This window comes from Lycorma delicatula, chromosome 10 (assembly GCF_047948215.1).
Source record: "Lycorma delicatula isolate Av1 chromosome 10, ASM4794821v1, whole genome shotgun sequence".
Classification (NCBI taxonomy): Eukaryota; Metazoa; Arthropoda; class Insecta; order Hemiptera; family Fulgoridae; genus Lycorma; species Lycorma delicatula.
This window is the reverse complement of record NC_134464.1, coordinates 13,719,179-13,733,908: the sequence shown is the minus strand read 5'-3', so window position 1 is coordinate 13,733,908 and position 14,730 is coordinate 13,719,179. Positions and strand designations below refer to the sequence as shown.

The 14,730-nt window shown below is 28.4% G+C and overlaps 2 protein-coding genes across 2 annotated transcripts in view; one reads left to right on the top strand and one right to left on the bottom strand.

The window, feature by feature from the left end:
• LOC142331572 (calcium uptake protein 1 homolog, mitochondrial-like) overlaps window positions 1-14,730 on the top strand; it is a 622,753-nt gene that overhangs the window by 78,012 nt on the left and 530,011 nt on the right. The gene's annotated exons all lie outside the window — the stretch shown is intronic.
• Window positions 1-14,730, bottom strand: part of LOC142331571 (uncharacterized) — a 393,077-nt gene that overhangs the window by 191,860 nt on the left and 186,487 nt on the right. Inside the window, exon 3 of the mRNA XM_075377567.1 lies at window positions 13,764-13,978. Coding sequence (XP_075233682.1) covers window positions 13,764-13,946 — 183 coding nt within the window. The 5' untranslated portion in view covers window positions 13,947-13,978. The remainder of the gene's footprint in view (window positions 1-13,763; window positions 13,979-14,730) is intronic.

The following is a 14,730-nucleotide window of genomic DNA, read 5'->3' as shown; positions in this document are numbered from 1 at the left end:
CTCGACTTGGCTCGATTAACCCTTATCTCTCATGTACCCAGCGACCTACTGCTTATATTTAATTCAGATTGTAGGTTGTAGGTTAGTTGAGACCACATTTGGGGTATTATCAATAGCTAGAGTAGCCGTGTTATCAGCAAAAGAAGCCGCAGTGACTCCATTCTCAACTAGAAAGTCGGCATCGAAGATGCAGTATAAAACAGATCCCAAACTAGTGATGCTCCACTAAATAAAACATATTCCACTTTTGATTATTTAAATGTAAAATTATTCTATAAATGACAAATTATCACTCTTCATGAATGAAAAACAATAAAAGAATTTGTCCCATCGCATGGGGACAAACATTGAAAATGTTTCATAAAACACGAGAAGGTCAAATATAAGACCAATAAGTTACGGCATAATACAGGCCGGGTTAAATAATTCTTGCACTCCAGTTTGTGTAGTTTTGCGCGTGAGTATGAATGTATATGCCCATATAATAAACGTAAGGGCATGTATGAATTTACGCGTATTTATCTATGTATATATATATATATATATATATATATATATATATATATATATATATTTATATATAAAACAAGATTCAACCTATTCCGCACTAAACTCTATTGAACTATGAAACTACATTATTGTGACCAAACACGCAAAACAGTTACTCAGGAAATGATCATAAGTAAACCGTAATAGAATAAAAAATAATTTATAATTATAATAATGCGACCCTTTTTTATAATACGACTGTTTTATTTCGTTTTTTTGTTTTTATTAACTTAAGTTGTAAATTATACAGAGTTTGAGGTAGATCACTATTTGATGTAGATCAAACGCATGTGTTTAAACCGTTATTTCTTTCATAAAAAAAACTAAAATAAATTAAAATTTAATTATATTTTTCTTTGTTGAAGATTTCACGTTTTTTAGTAATTCTACTAACAAATTTACAATTTTCTCAACAGTTTTAACAAACCGCAATAGCGGAAAGATTATTCAGTAGAATAAACTGAAACTGATATTCATGTTAGCAATTCTAACGTAAAAAATATTAGCTGTTAAAAAGAATTTTATTTATTTCAAAATGTCAGTTCCGGTTAAATCGTGTACCGTAGAAGAAGATTAATTTTTTGAGATGATATTTATTTCCTTATGATTTAAAACCGCCGAAATTCACTCAAGGACGTTTGGTAAAAAGTATATATACCTTGCCTTGCAGACATTTTACCACAAAACGTGTTCCACAAGGTAGATTCCGAAATATTCGACTGAAAATCACAAAGATAACCGAACACATATCTGTGTAGAACTTAAACGACGTTTTTAACGAAAGGTAATGCGATTTTAGATAGCATAATTAGTCGTGATGAAACTTTGATTCATCATTTTGAACAGAAATCCAAACGTCAGAGTATGGAATGGAAACAATCCAGTTCACCCGCCAGGAAAAAAATTCAAAATCTATTCGTTAGCCTGCAAAGTGATTCGAACAGTGTTTTGGATCTATAAATGCCCAATTTACCGCAATTATTTGGAAAACCCACGTTCAACAATGAGTATTATCGTAAAATGCAAGAAACCCCTAATGAAAAGTGAAATCCGCAATGTGAGTAGTGAAACTCCCAATGAAAAGGAAACGTCCCAGTTCTCCCTCAAAAGACATCATTCTTTTAAGTCGTAAAGCCCGCCAAAAATATCGCTAAAAAGCCACTGAAACCTACTTAAAAGTCGGAAAGGGTTTCCATATTTACTTTACAGTCCCCATCTCGCACAATCCGATTTTTATTTGTTTTTTTCCTCTCAAAGTGTTTTGCTTGGATCCGAGTTCGGAATAATTGAGCGGGTCAAAAGTGCAGTACAATAACGGCTCAAATACCGAGATGAAGAATTCTTTACTACTGGATTAAGAAAACTCAAAGAATAATGGGACAAGTGCATACATGTAGCCGGAGATTATAGAAAAATGTAGCGTTCCTTTCGTTGTCGATGATTACATAATAATTTTCATATATTTTTCTTGTAATTTGTCCTTTATTTATTGAACGTATAAAAAGACCGTTAAAAGGCAACAAAATTCATTTGCGTACAACGTCAGCACATTGAACGTAATAATACTTAAAGATGTATGCTACTGCTTTAAGTATTTAACTGTTTTTATTAACTAAAATTTAAATTGGATAATGAGTGTAAAAAAGGTGGTGACGCAATTATCATTGTTTAGTAGATTTTGAATATTTTAATACAATATAAATCGTTAATGTTTATTTTATTAATCTAATAAACGCACAAATATATCAACCGAAGATGAAAACTGACAAATTCTAAAATTAGATAGGCTCATTCCATAAATTAACCATAGAAGAAATTTATTTATTAATTAACGTAAAATAACTTAATAAATTTATAATACAAACTATGATAAAACCTCCTTACAAACAATTAAAGAAATAAATAAAAAATTAATTCATTACACGAGAGAAAAAATAAGTTTATTTACATACAATATTTCGGTCAGAAAATAAAAATGCATAGACGAGTGATTGGTTATAATATTTTTGTTCTCGAACCGACCGTTTTGATTGAACACACTGAAATTATATAATCATCACAGGTTATTTTATTTAATTTAATAATTTAATTTAATTTAATGTACAAATTATTCATATAACTCTTCAAAAATGGTATTACAGTTCAACTTCTAATGCGTACATTTTTATGCAAGTTCTATATTATATGTAAACCATAATTAAAAAAAGCAATAATAATAGCAGCATTTGTATTTCAGATATTTTGAACAATATAATTTACTACAATTTAATGCTGTAATATATAATTTAAAATTTTATATAACAATTGCTTATACTAAATAAAAAAAATTAATAATAGTAATTAAATAATATTTTTACATGAAAAATGTATTATATTCTACGAAATATTTTAATTTGTACGTAGCGAAGTTTGTATATACTCGTACCTTAAACAGGAAACCAGATTTTTACATGTTCGAATTAGTTTATTCAAATTAATATTTGTTTTTAACGATTTCAAATTTTTTTATCCGCTCGAGACTTTATTAATTAATTTTTCTGATACGTTGGTTAGTTGATTTCAGAAGAAAATTAAATTAATTACTATTATTTTAAAATTTATAGAACCGTAATCGGTCATACGTAGCAGAGTCGAAAGATTCCGAAATTTATTTTTATTAATATGTATGACTGCACATTTTATGTAAAGTAGTCTTTACCTATTAAAATTCACCAAATAATATTTTACTACTTTAGAAGCGGTTTTTGTTTAAAGCCGCTTTTTACATTGTTTTTTTTAAAATTAATTATTTTTTTATTATTATAATCCCGGATCAGCTCTCCACATTTTGATCCCATGTTGAATTAATGATTAATTACAAGTAAAATAGACCGTAAAATTTAATAGATTTAGTATCATTAATTTAAATAAAATTTATAATTAAGTTTTTTTAATTTAAATAAATATATAACTCGTCAAAATTTATAACGCTCTTAGAATCCTTAGTTGAGAAGCAGGGATGGGTTGTTGCATCGGTGATTGGTTTCTTGCTGCCTATGACGTTGTGTTGGGGTCCACATCCATTCCAGTGTACTATTAAAAGTGCCAACGCTACATCAAATACCCCCAGTAGTTCTACTCCATAGTTATGTATATACGCATTCTAAACTTTGACAAGAAATAATTTACAAGACGCTCCTATTTTGAATGGTGATTAAAAATAACTCTTTATTTTTATGTCCAAACTGTCTACAGGGCGATGCAGTTTTGTTTTATGAATTTTTAATCTCATTTGATTGTATAAATTTTAGAAAAATAATTTTTTACGTCATTAAACCTCTCCACTATCTTACGTATTTTTATGAAGACATTTAACTTTTTCTTATAATCACATTTTATCTTCGGTTAGAAGAACAACTTTCAAGAACAAAGCAATATTCAGCTGAAAAATTATATCAGAAATCTTATGTATTGTAAAACGATTATTATTTTGCTTTTCTTTTGTATGATAGTTGTACAGAAGAACGATTATCTTTATCGATAAACATTTTACACTTTACATACAAAATGTAAACAACTTTTGGAAAAAACAGTTAAACATTTGTTGCGGTCTTTTCCCCCAACTTCATTGTACAAAAAATCAAATTCTCCGTTTTTTATCTAAAACATACAAAAACAAAACGAGTTAAAAGTGGAATTAGAATGATAATTACTAAAATTTGTTCTCCCGATTTAAAATTTACAACAGTTTAAAAATTACGCAATTTTATTTCACGTATTAAGTCTTCTAATTTATTATAGATCTACAAATCTATTTTATTATAATTACTATTTTTTATTTGTAAATGTTGGAAAAGTATTGCACGACATTTTTTTAGGAAAGGGTGGGCATGAACTGATACGGTTATAAGCCCTGTGGAAATTGGTAGCATATGAAAAATGACCAGGATTCGAATCCGGTACCTCTGCGCAAAACGCTAACCTCGAAGTTCTGAATCGCATGACTTTTCGGACTATTAAAAATAAAAATTTAAGTTGGATTCAAAACACACAAAAAAACGAGTATATATATATATATATATTTTATTAGCGGGGAATTAATTTTAAGAAATAGTTCAAAGTTATCAGTTTAACATTCGATTTTGGAATTCGAAGGTTCTAAAGTTCAAATCATAATAAAAATTAGTTGTTTTTATACGGATTTGAATAGTAGGCAAATCTGTACTTTGATGGTTGGGGTTTAATTAACAACACACACATCTCAGGAATGATCCGTCTGAGTCTGTACAAGACATCTCATTTACAAGTGATACCTATTATCTTCGTCTCATTGAGCCTGAGAAGGTTGCTTATTGGTCACTAGTTGAACCGATTGCAACGTACACATTATGAAAACATAAAATATATATATATATGTATAAGTTAAGCTTTACCGATTTGCTAAATAAAGTTTTCTCAACGCTTCCTTCAATAAAGAAAGAAAAAAATTTCAAAAACCTTTCTGCATTTTATGTTCGTGGTCTAAAATTTAAAAAGAAAATGTTATAACTCTTGATAGCTACATACATGAAGTATAAACTTAGAAAATGCCTTTGAATAATGTTAAGCTGAAGGTAGCAAAAGAACAAAAAACATATATTTCCATTTTAAGAGAATAGGGTTGATTTAAAAAAAAAAAAAAATTATTTGGATTATTTATGTACGAGTATACATTGTCGGTAACAAATTTTCTTTCACGCAATTTCTCTAAAATACCTTTGAAGAAAATTTATATTTTCGTGACATCCTTTCTTAAGAAATTTTGAAAAATTTTTATACGATCAACGCCTCATATATAGAAATATTTGTGCCAAATTTGAAGAAATCGGTTTGGCAATCCTGATATATTAGGCCATAAGCAGTACGGTATATACATACGTGCACTTTTATATTCATACATATTTTGTGGTCAAGATGAAGTAGGTGGATCATAAAACATAACGATTTTCTAAAAACCCGATACCCCATTTTTGATAGATCTTATTTAAAAAAAAAAAAATATCATCAGTACCAGAATGTGAAAACAAACATTATCAATAAAATAAATATCCGTCGGATAACCAGCACTCTTTGTAACTATGGAAAATTTGCATGGAGCGTTGTAGGGATAGAGGAGAGGTGTATAGTGAAGGGGATATAAAATAAATGTGTATACATTTAAAATAAAATATTTTACAGCATTAGTCCCGTCATTTAATAGCCACACCTATTTAACAAGATGATTTTTATTTGTGGGAAATTAATCCGTTTAGTTTTTGTCGTAATCGAGATAGGAATTTTAATCGTATCAAGATAGGGAGCATCTTACAGGTTTTATCTCAACATTTTATTAAACAGTAGGTAAATCTTTTCAAATAATAAAAAGACTCTTAAGTAGCTACAACAATTTGGGATGGTGTTTGGTGTTATTGAAATACCCATAAGAGGTGAGGATAAAAATACTTTTTTACATCCTTGTATGAAGTAAAGGAAATAATCCCGAAAAAATTTCTGTTTTCAGATTTCAACGGAAGTATCCATTTTTACAATCCCTGAATTCATTTTCACTAGTTTTGGCATGACGTCTGTATGTGTACGTACTATATTTGTATGTATGTATCTCGCATAACTCAAAAACGATTAGCCGTGCAATGTTTGAAATTTTGGACTGTTATAATATCTAGTCGTGCACCCCCACCCCCTTTTGATTGCAATCGACTGGACTATAAGTGTCCTGAAAAGCAACAAAAAAAATAACAATTTGGATTTTGGACTTTTTCTTAACTGTAGTATAAGCCCTCACTGAGAGTTTTTCAACGATATATCATAAGTGGTACTTATTTTCATCAGTTCCAGAGTTGTAGCCAAATAAAATTTTAATTAATGAAATAATTGGATCTTACAAGGGGAAGGCACATCATTTTAAATCTGACTTCTTCTTTTTTTTAATTTAAATATATTGATTTATTAATAATTATTAATCTCTTATTGTAAAAGAAGTTTTACAACAAAAAATTCAATAATAACAATAAAAAAATATCAGAAATTATTAATGAAAAAATATTTTATGTACTTTTTATTTCAAAAAATGTGTATATGTAATTTAATAAGTATACAAGGAAGTGATGTGATGTCCACATCAGATTTTTTTCTGTCAGTTATCGTACCGCTTTGTATGTTCAGACTGATCAACCGATTTTTTTTAAATTATGGACAATGTTTTCAGAAATATGTGTCGCCGAGAAGTAATTCTTTCCTTTTATCAATAAATATTTCACTACTAATATTTAAAATACATACAAAAATATATTAATGTTTTTGCAATTATGCCAAATTTTCGGTGGGATTTGTCATATATTTTTTCCAGATGTAGTTAGAAGTATATAATAATATTAATAGTAGTTATATGAACTTAAAAATATGTTTTGTGTGCGTGTCCACACACACTCACACGCGCGCGCGTGAATATGGCTGAGCGCGTGCAGTCGTGTAGACTATATGTTACGGTAGTTGATAAAATAAATGTACTGCAAGTAATAAAAATATAAACTTAATATTTTATTTTGATAAACGTATTCCTGTTATTTTCCCTTTGTTATTTTGTTTCAGAAAAATTTTCTACTAGACTATCGCTATACGTTAATAATCTCTTGTTTTAACAAAGTCATACAAATATAAAATAAAAATAAAATTAGAACAGTACAAAAATTTGTAATGTTTTGTTTTTAAAATATTACGAGAGATAAATTATCTTCGGTGAAATGTTAACCTAGCGTTTTCGTATAGTTTTTATTTTTTACATCTATGATTATATTTGAGAAATCTACTTTATAGTAGTTTTTTTTCAAGATCGTTACACAAAATGTTTAGCGTGTTTACTGCGAAGTCAATTTTTTTTTTTGAAGTCCCATTTGTAAAAATAGAATTATTGGTTATAAAACATAAATTTTATATTATGTTTTGCTTGTTGGAAGTAAACAAGTTATTGTTTGCCTTAATTTTATTGTCTTTTCCGCTCTATTGAATTTATTTTATTTAGTTATAGACTGTTTTATTTATTCAAGCTACTCTGTAGTTATTTTTTTATATCTTCACCTCTCTTATTTATTTATTTTTTATAGATATTCATTTGTTCTTATAACTTTGTAACTAAGAAAAGAAAAATTCAACATTTTTGTAGTTATGTCTTTCTTTTAGATTATAGGCTACTTATTTCCTTAGTTTACTGAAAATGTATTCAGTTTAACCTTCTCAATAATATTAAAGCATTATGTATTTTAAAACCAGTATAAAAAGTCTTCTTTTATTTAATAATTGTTCTTTGTTACACTTTCTCAACTCCATGTTACTTTGGTACGGGATTTTATGTAGGATATAATATATATATATACGTATATACATGATTATATATAAACTACAGTACCGGATCTAAATTGAGTAGCCTATATCCTACTAAAGATTTGTGTCTGTACTATAAAGTTTTTTCAGCTAAGTGAACCTATTAAATGGAAATGGAATTTAATTTTATTGTACAATGAATGGGCCATGACTGACCCATCGTTACTGTTTTATTATTTTTTTTTTTATAAAAAATAAACACTTTGAAATAAATTTGTAGTTAAATATAAATGGATTAAAAAAAGGATATATATATATATATATATATATATATATATAAACAAAACTTAGAATAAAATACAAAAGTAAAACCTAAATAATAACGGAAATAACTAATATTTGAATTCTTTAATAAAAAATCACTTTTTTTAAAAACCTGAGCACCCTCATTATGAACAATTTAACGGGAATGCATAGTGAGTAAGTTTAAATGAGAGAAGCCGGTTTCTCTCGGTTACTCGGTTTAGACTGCTTTTAAACTAAGAATAAATTTTCGACCTTTAGTTTGTAAAGTAAAATATTAACTGTAATCAACTTGTGTCCTATTCTTTTTAAATGTTGCATGTTGAAAATTAAATTAGAAATGAAAAGATAATAAAAGGAGAGAAATATATGATTGAATCACGCATATAAGCAAACTAGAATGGTGGGCTGTGTGTGAAATTTTAATTAATTTTTAATGGTGGGACAGTAGAAAAAAAGATTTGTACAGGAAGACAAAGATTGGATTGCATCAAAAAATGTTTCTAAACCTCATTATTTCAATTTATGGTTACTCTTATTTGTAACTCAATAGCGGAATGGTAGGATCTCTGCCTTTATCCAAAGATTTCTATGCTTGAATGATAGTTAAATATGGCATTTTTTCGCTGCATAATTGAGCTTTTATAAGTAACTATAAACGGGCAGTTATTATGTAGTTAATAAAATATTATTTTTTAAAAATATTATATTAATTTCTCTGACAGGTATCAGACAAATCAAATGAATTGACTTGAAATCACAGCTATCTGTTTTGTCGTCATTTCAAAAACTTGCCAGTATACAACTCTTTCTTGATGATAGATTTTTGATATTTAATTACTCACGAAAGCATACATAACTAAATTTAAATTGTTCCCTTTTTGACAATTTCTTAAAATTCATAAGATCATGAGAAATTTAAAAAAATGTTCAATAAATAAAAATATTTATAGAAGTCGCCGGGCTGATCTAGTAATAAAACTCGTCGCCGTAAATCAGTTGATTTGAAGTTCAAAGTTCTAAGGTTCAGATCCTAATAAAGGTACTTGCTTTTATTCGGATTTGAATACTAGTTGGTGGATACCGGTGTTCTTTTGTAATTGGATTTCAATTAACCATACGTCTCAGGAATGGTCAGCCTGAGTCTGTTCAAGACTAACATTTACTGGTACATTCACACAGATATTGGTATTAAGTCGCTAATTACTTTAATTGCTGCTGTTGAAGATAAAAATAAATAAATATATATATATTTATCTATATATTTATTATTTATTATAAATATTATAATATATTATATTATATATATATATATATATTTATAACGACCTTTGTTGGAAGTTTTCTTTTTAATTTTGAATGCGTTATTTTTTTCTACCGTCCTTTAAATAAAATACTTTTACAATCAATTATTTGAGGATACATTATTGCGAAAAAAATTAAAGCAAGCAAATTTCTAACTACTTTTAGAAATAATTATTTTTAATTTTAAACTGGGACTGTTTTTTCCCCTCGCCTACCGACTGGTAGGAAAAGAAATAAATTTGAAACAAAACTCGTAAAATGACTAGTAGATTGATATGATACTTATTATAACTTCCACGTTTTGTTAATTTATCGATTGAAGGACTTTAAGAAGATACAAACAGAAGAAAATAAAATTATAACTGAAGACGTATAAATGTTGAAGTTAAAAGATTACTACAGAATGAAGATGAATAGAATATCAACAAACCAATCAAATAATTGATCGGTGCAAAAAAAAAAATAAACTTTCTAAACTTTAACAAATAATAATTCCTTGTTAAAAAATAAACCTCCATGATAATAATGACGGTGATGATGCTTAGGCCTCGTAAACGATAACTGTTGAACTTAAGCGAAAATTCCTCCTAAAAAATGTCGAGTAGCTCGGTTAGTAGATTTATATTTCTGTACTGTCTTACACGAAGAGTTACACAATACCATTAACGGTTATCCAATGAAAATACTATAAATTCAATTACAATGTCTTCATTTTAATTCTTTACTTCCATAATTAATGGATTGATACCGATAATGGATTGATGTCGTCGGCGGATTGCTTTTATTTGATGTAGTTTATTAATAAGATGTACGAGTAGTATAGTGTATTATTTGTGCAGGCTGTATCTTTTTACAGTACGACAACTTTATGATGAATAAATAGTTAAAACGTGCGTAGTCTGTACTATATTATTACACTCTTTCTACTTTTCTCTGTAATCAATCATTGTTAATATAGGTAACAACATTTGATACCATTAATAACACATAAATCAAGTACCTTACTTGTCCTTCTTCTGCTTTTGCTTCGTTCTTGATATTCCTTTCCAATTAAATATTATTTCTTCACATATTATATCCACTTCGCCTTATTCACCGTATTTTATCACGTATGATTCAGTTATAAAACACGTCTTTATGTAGCATTATATTGTTGAAAAGATGTTATTTCTTTTCTGTATCCCTTTAAATTTGTTTTTATCAATAAGCCCTTTGGTATTATTAAAAATAAAACAAGAAATTCAAGTTTTACCAATTTTTGGTGATGATGTAACTGATCAAGCTGCCGCAGCTCGATTTCGCTCAGCGTTTAAGAACATCAAGAAAATTGAAATTACAACGTGATAACCAACGATCGATACTGGTCATGACGCATGAAAACCCCCTGCTTAAATAGAAATGATATCTAGCTTATAGATAAAATCTTCATTCTGTTCACTAGCGGTATTATCTTTATCATTACTCTCATAAATAGCAACTCTGACTGGTTCCATTTGTGTCTAGGTGATTTAAATACCTCACAGCCGTAAGTACTGAGACATATAGTAGAAATTAACAAATTAATGTATCCCTTTGGTTGGGAAATATACATTCTTCGACTCAGTACGGGAAATATCACAATGTAATAGTGTTTAAAAGACATCTGGTAACGTTAAAGCTAAACTCTAGCTAGCTGGGTTAAGTTAGATCGTAAGAGACCGACCCACTCCTTTGTCTAACTTTCATAAAAAAAATCGCGGGAAAAATGAAAAAATAAAAGTTTTTCCGATTTGTTTTGCAGTACCTAAGAGGAAAGCTTTGCCCCCTTTACCGCTATCTAAATATATTTCTAACTTAGAATGTTGAGAATGTGAAAAGAATTGAATACTGGGATTTTTTTCAACGTAGTGAATAAAGGAAAATTATTACGAACAATATTTAAGCGGTTACTAATATTCTTTAAAATTATGCTAGTAAACTTATCACCAACTATTTGTTTCTAAAAGTCCAACGGTGAAGTAGTTTTTACCAAAATGTATCTATCTTCAAAAAATAAATTATTTCACCCTTTTCCCCAACACAGATACAAATTTAAATTATTGTGTCGATATCCCACGTAAACGAGTAATCATAAATTTTTGTTTAACAGATATATCCGTTCATATAGACTTTCTTTCTTATACAACCTCTTTTTTTACTCATTTTATTTAATTAAGGGTATTCAAAATATCAGTAAATGCATAACATTGGTTAGATCAAATTTCTGATCGATTATAATTATTTCGATATTGTTGCTTAGCATTCTGTAACTTAACTGACGATTATTTTTCCTTACATATTACCTTTAAACTCGTGTTCGCATTAATTTTTTGATCATTTTTACGCTGCACATCTTAGACATTTGATCTGAATCAGTTCTTTTAGTATCTTAGATGCTGTTTAGTAAAACCTACTATTTCAGAATTTCTCAAGTATACGAATTTCAAAATAGTTAACACCCTTCGTAAAGCTAATAGTATTGCCGGTTACCCGTCCTTTATATAGGTAAAAAGGTATTTGCACGGTTCTTAGCCTTAATCCCCGTCCAACACCACGAAAAGGTGACTGTGAAACTTTGTTTCTCAATTTTTTTTGTCTTTTTATTTATTTTTTTTTAATTTTACATTTTTTAGTTAAGAAACCGAAGGCAGGTGCGCCAGTCGCGGTGCGCCTCGTCATATAACAGTAACAGTGGTAGTGTTAAAGCAGCTTAACAGTGGCAGCATAAAACCTTGTTGGTTGAGCCGCCGCACCGGACAACGTCGCACATTTAAATCTATGTTTCTGTATAACTAAAAGAGATATCGTAAAAGACAAAGTGACCTTTTTTGTAGAAAATTTTATTTCATACGTTGCAAATGGTCTCCAAAGTAGATTTGATCAAAAGTTAGGCCATAGTAAAAGTGAATATGGCAAGGAAAAAAATCCGGTTGTTATCACAAGGCACTAATACATCTTGAACGGTGAAACACTTCGTTACGTTCTTAGTCCTATGTTCTTTCCATATTTTCATGTAAAATTTCAGCCTATTTGGATTAGTAGCTTTTGCGTGAAAGAGTAATAGAGTCACAAAAACCACTAGATTTATATATGTACTCGTATATAACCGAAGCTCAGATATATGTACAGAGTATCTCAGTCGATGTTAGCCAAAGTTAAGGAACTAATTCAGGAAAACAAAATAAACAAAAAGTAATGATGTGAACAAAAGAACTCGTTTCATTACCTTCTGTCTGGTATTTTGTGAGTTTTTCAATACAGATTTTAATTTTAAGAATTGACTGAGATATATTAATAAAATATCGTATACGTATTCTCAAAAACACGTACAAGATAATAGATATGAAAATTTTACTTTTGAAAATTACAATCCAGTTAAACTTTTAATTATCAATATATATATTCTTATTTATTTTCTATTCTTATGCTATTTTCAGCTGAAGAATAGCTCCGTAAATTTTTTTTTTCTTTTTAGAAAAATATATTTTAGATAAAACTGCATTTCATTGCGAATTCATTGACAGCTCATTTATTCAAATCAGTTGATAAAAATCTTTGATATGACTGAGATTATTGAAATGAATCTCAAAAATGATGCAATTTTACAATTTTTTTGTTTAATTTCACAAGTAATTTTCACAAGGAAAATTACTTGTGAGGAATTTTCACAAGTAAAATTTTACTTGTTCAAAAGTAAAATTTCGCTTGAACCAAATTTCATGAAAACATCTCAATCCGTTATTTAAATGTAAATTTTTATTGAAAAATAAAAAAAAATTACGGCAATAGGGTTATAGGTAGAGATAGAGCATCTGTCCTCATGAACGTTTTTGCTTATTTTGATGTACTGTACTCTTATTGGCCAACCGGGACGCTCTTTATATATAGAAATCCGGCGCAACTAGCAGGGTAGTAATAGCAAATTTTAACGAAGGATTAACTTAAAAATAGTATGAAATTGATCCCATGACCAGCAGAAGGTCCAATTTTACAGAGTCTGAAATTGCGTTTCATGGAGTACTTATTGATAAGATTTCTTTACAAGTAAGAACTAATTAATTTAAAATATATTATAAAATTTGAAAACCCGTGACCGGTTATTTAAAAATAGTCATGACGATGAAGACGTTAATATCTTTTGTTTAACCAGTATTAAGAATGTTATTCTAATTGTAATTCTTCTCTGTTAACTCGGTTACTATTTTATTATTAAAAATGAAAAATATCTATTTTTAAAAATGTGTAAATCTTACCTGTAAGTAAGGGCTTGACGCAGAAAGTAACACACGATGTGCTTTCAATCTTTTTCCTTGACAGCATAAGGTGACATCAACAAATATTTCTGACACTAACATCTGACGTAAATATGATAAAAGACCAGATTGATGGTGACGCCATCTTACATGCATCATCATCGTGTCTTGAGTTGTTGACATCAATATTTTAATGAAATCCAAACCAGCAAATTCTGAAATTAAAAAAAAAAAATAATATTTAAAAATAAAATTTTTTTGTTGCCTTGAAATTATATATTTTTACTTTTCTAATAGTTATTCATTACGAGTATATACAGTAAAGAAAAAATACTGTTACCGGTACAAATATAATAGAACATTCTTAGATTTTATGTTCCGCCATATTTTTATTTTCCTAAGCCCAAAATATTAGCATCTTTATCAAATTTCTATTATATAAATACAAATAATAGAGTATATTGGCATATATTTTCCTTTATAACTTACAAACATGAAACGTTGTGTTTTAACTTGTACATTAGGATGTACCGATTCCATCAAATTTTTCAAGAATCCAATGAGAAAATTGAACCATATCCTAGATATATTCGCGAGGCTTTAATGTTCAAAACAGATGTCATTTTCACTGATTTATGTAGGAAAATTTAAAAGGTGCTCTTTATTTTAGAAGTACTACTACATCTTTACATCAATGAAAAGTTGGTACAGTTTACTGAAAATATGACTGTAATGTATATGGTCAATGTAAACCTTACCGTTGTATATCTAGAATTAATGATGTCTTGAATGATGTTCGCGTACTTAAACAGTAGCGGAAATTTATTGATCCGATTTCAGAATTATCATGAAAATTATTGAATTTTCTCTCTTTTTCTACATGATCTGATTAAAAGGAATAAATTAAAAATAGGTATTTATTGAATTTTATGTAAATTTTGTATATACAGTGCGGTATCACAAAAAA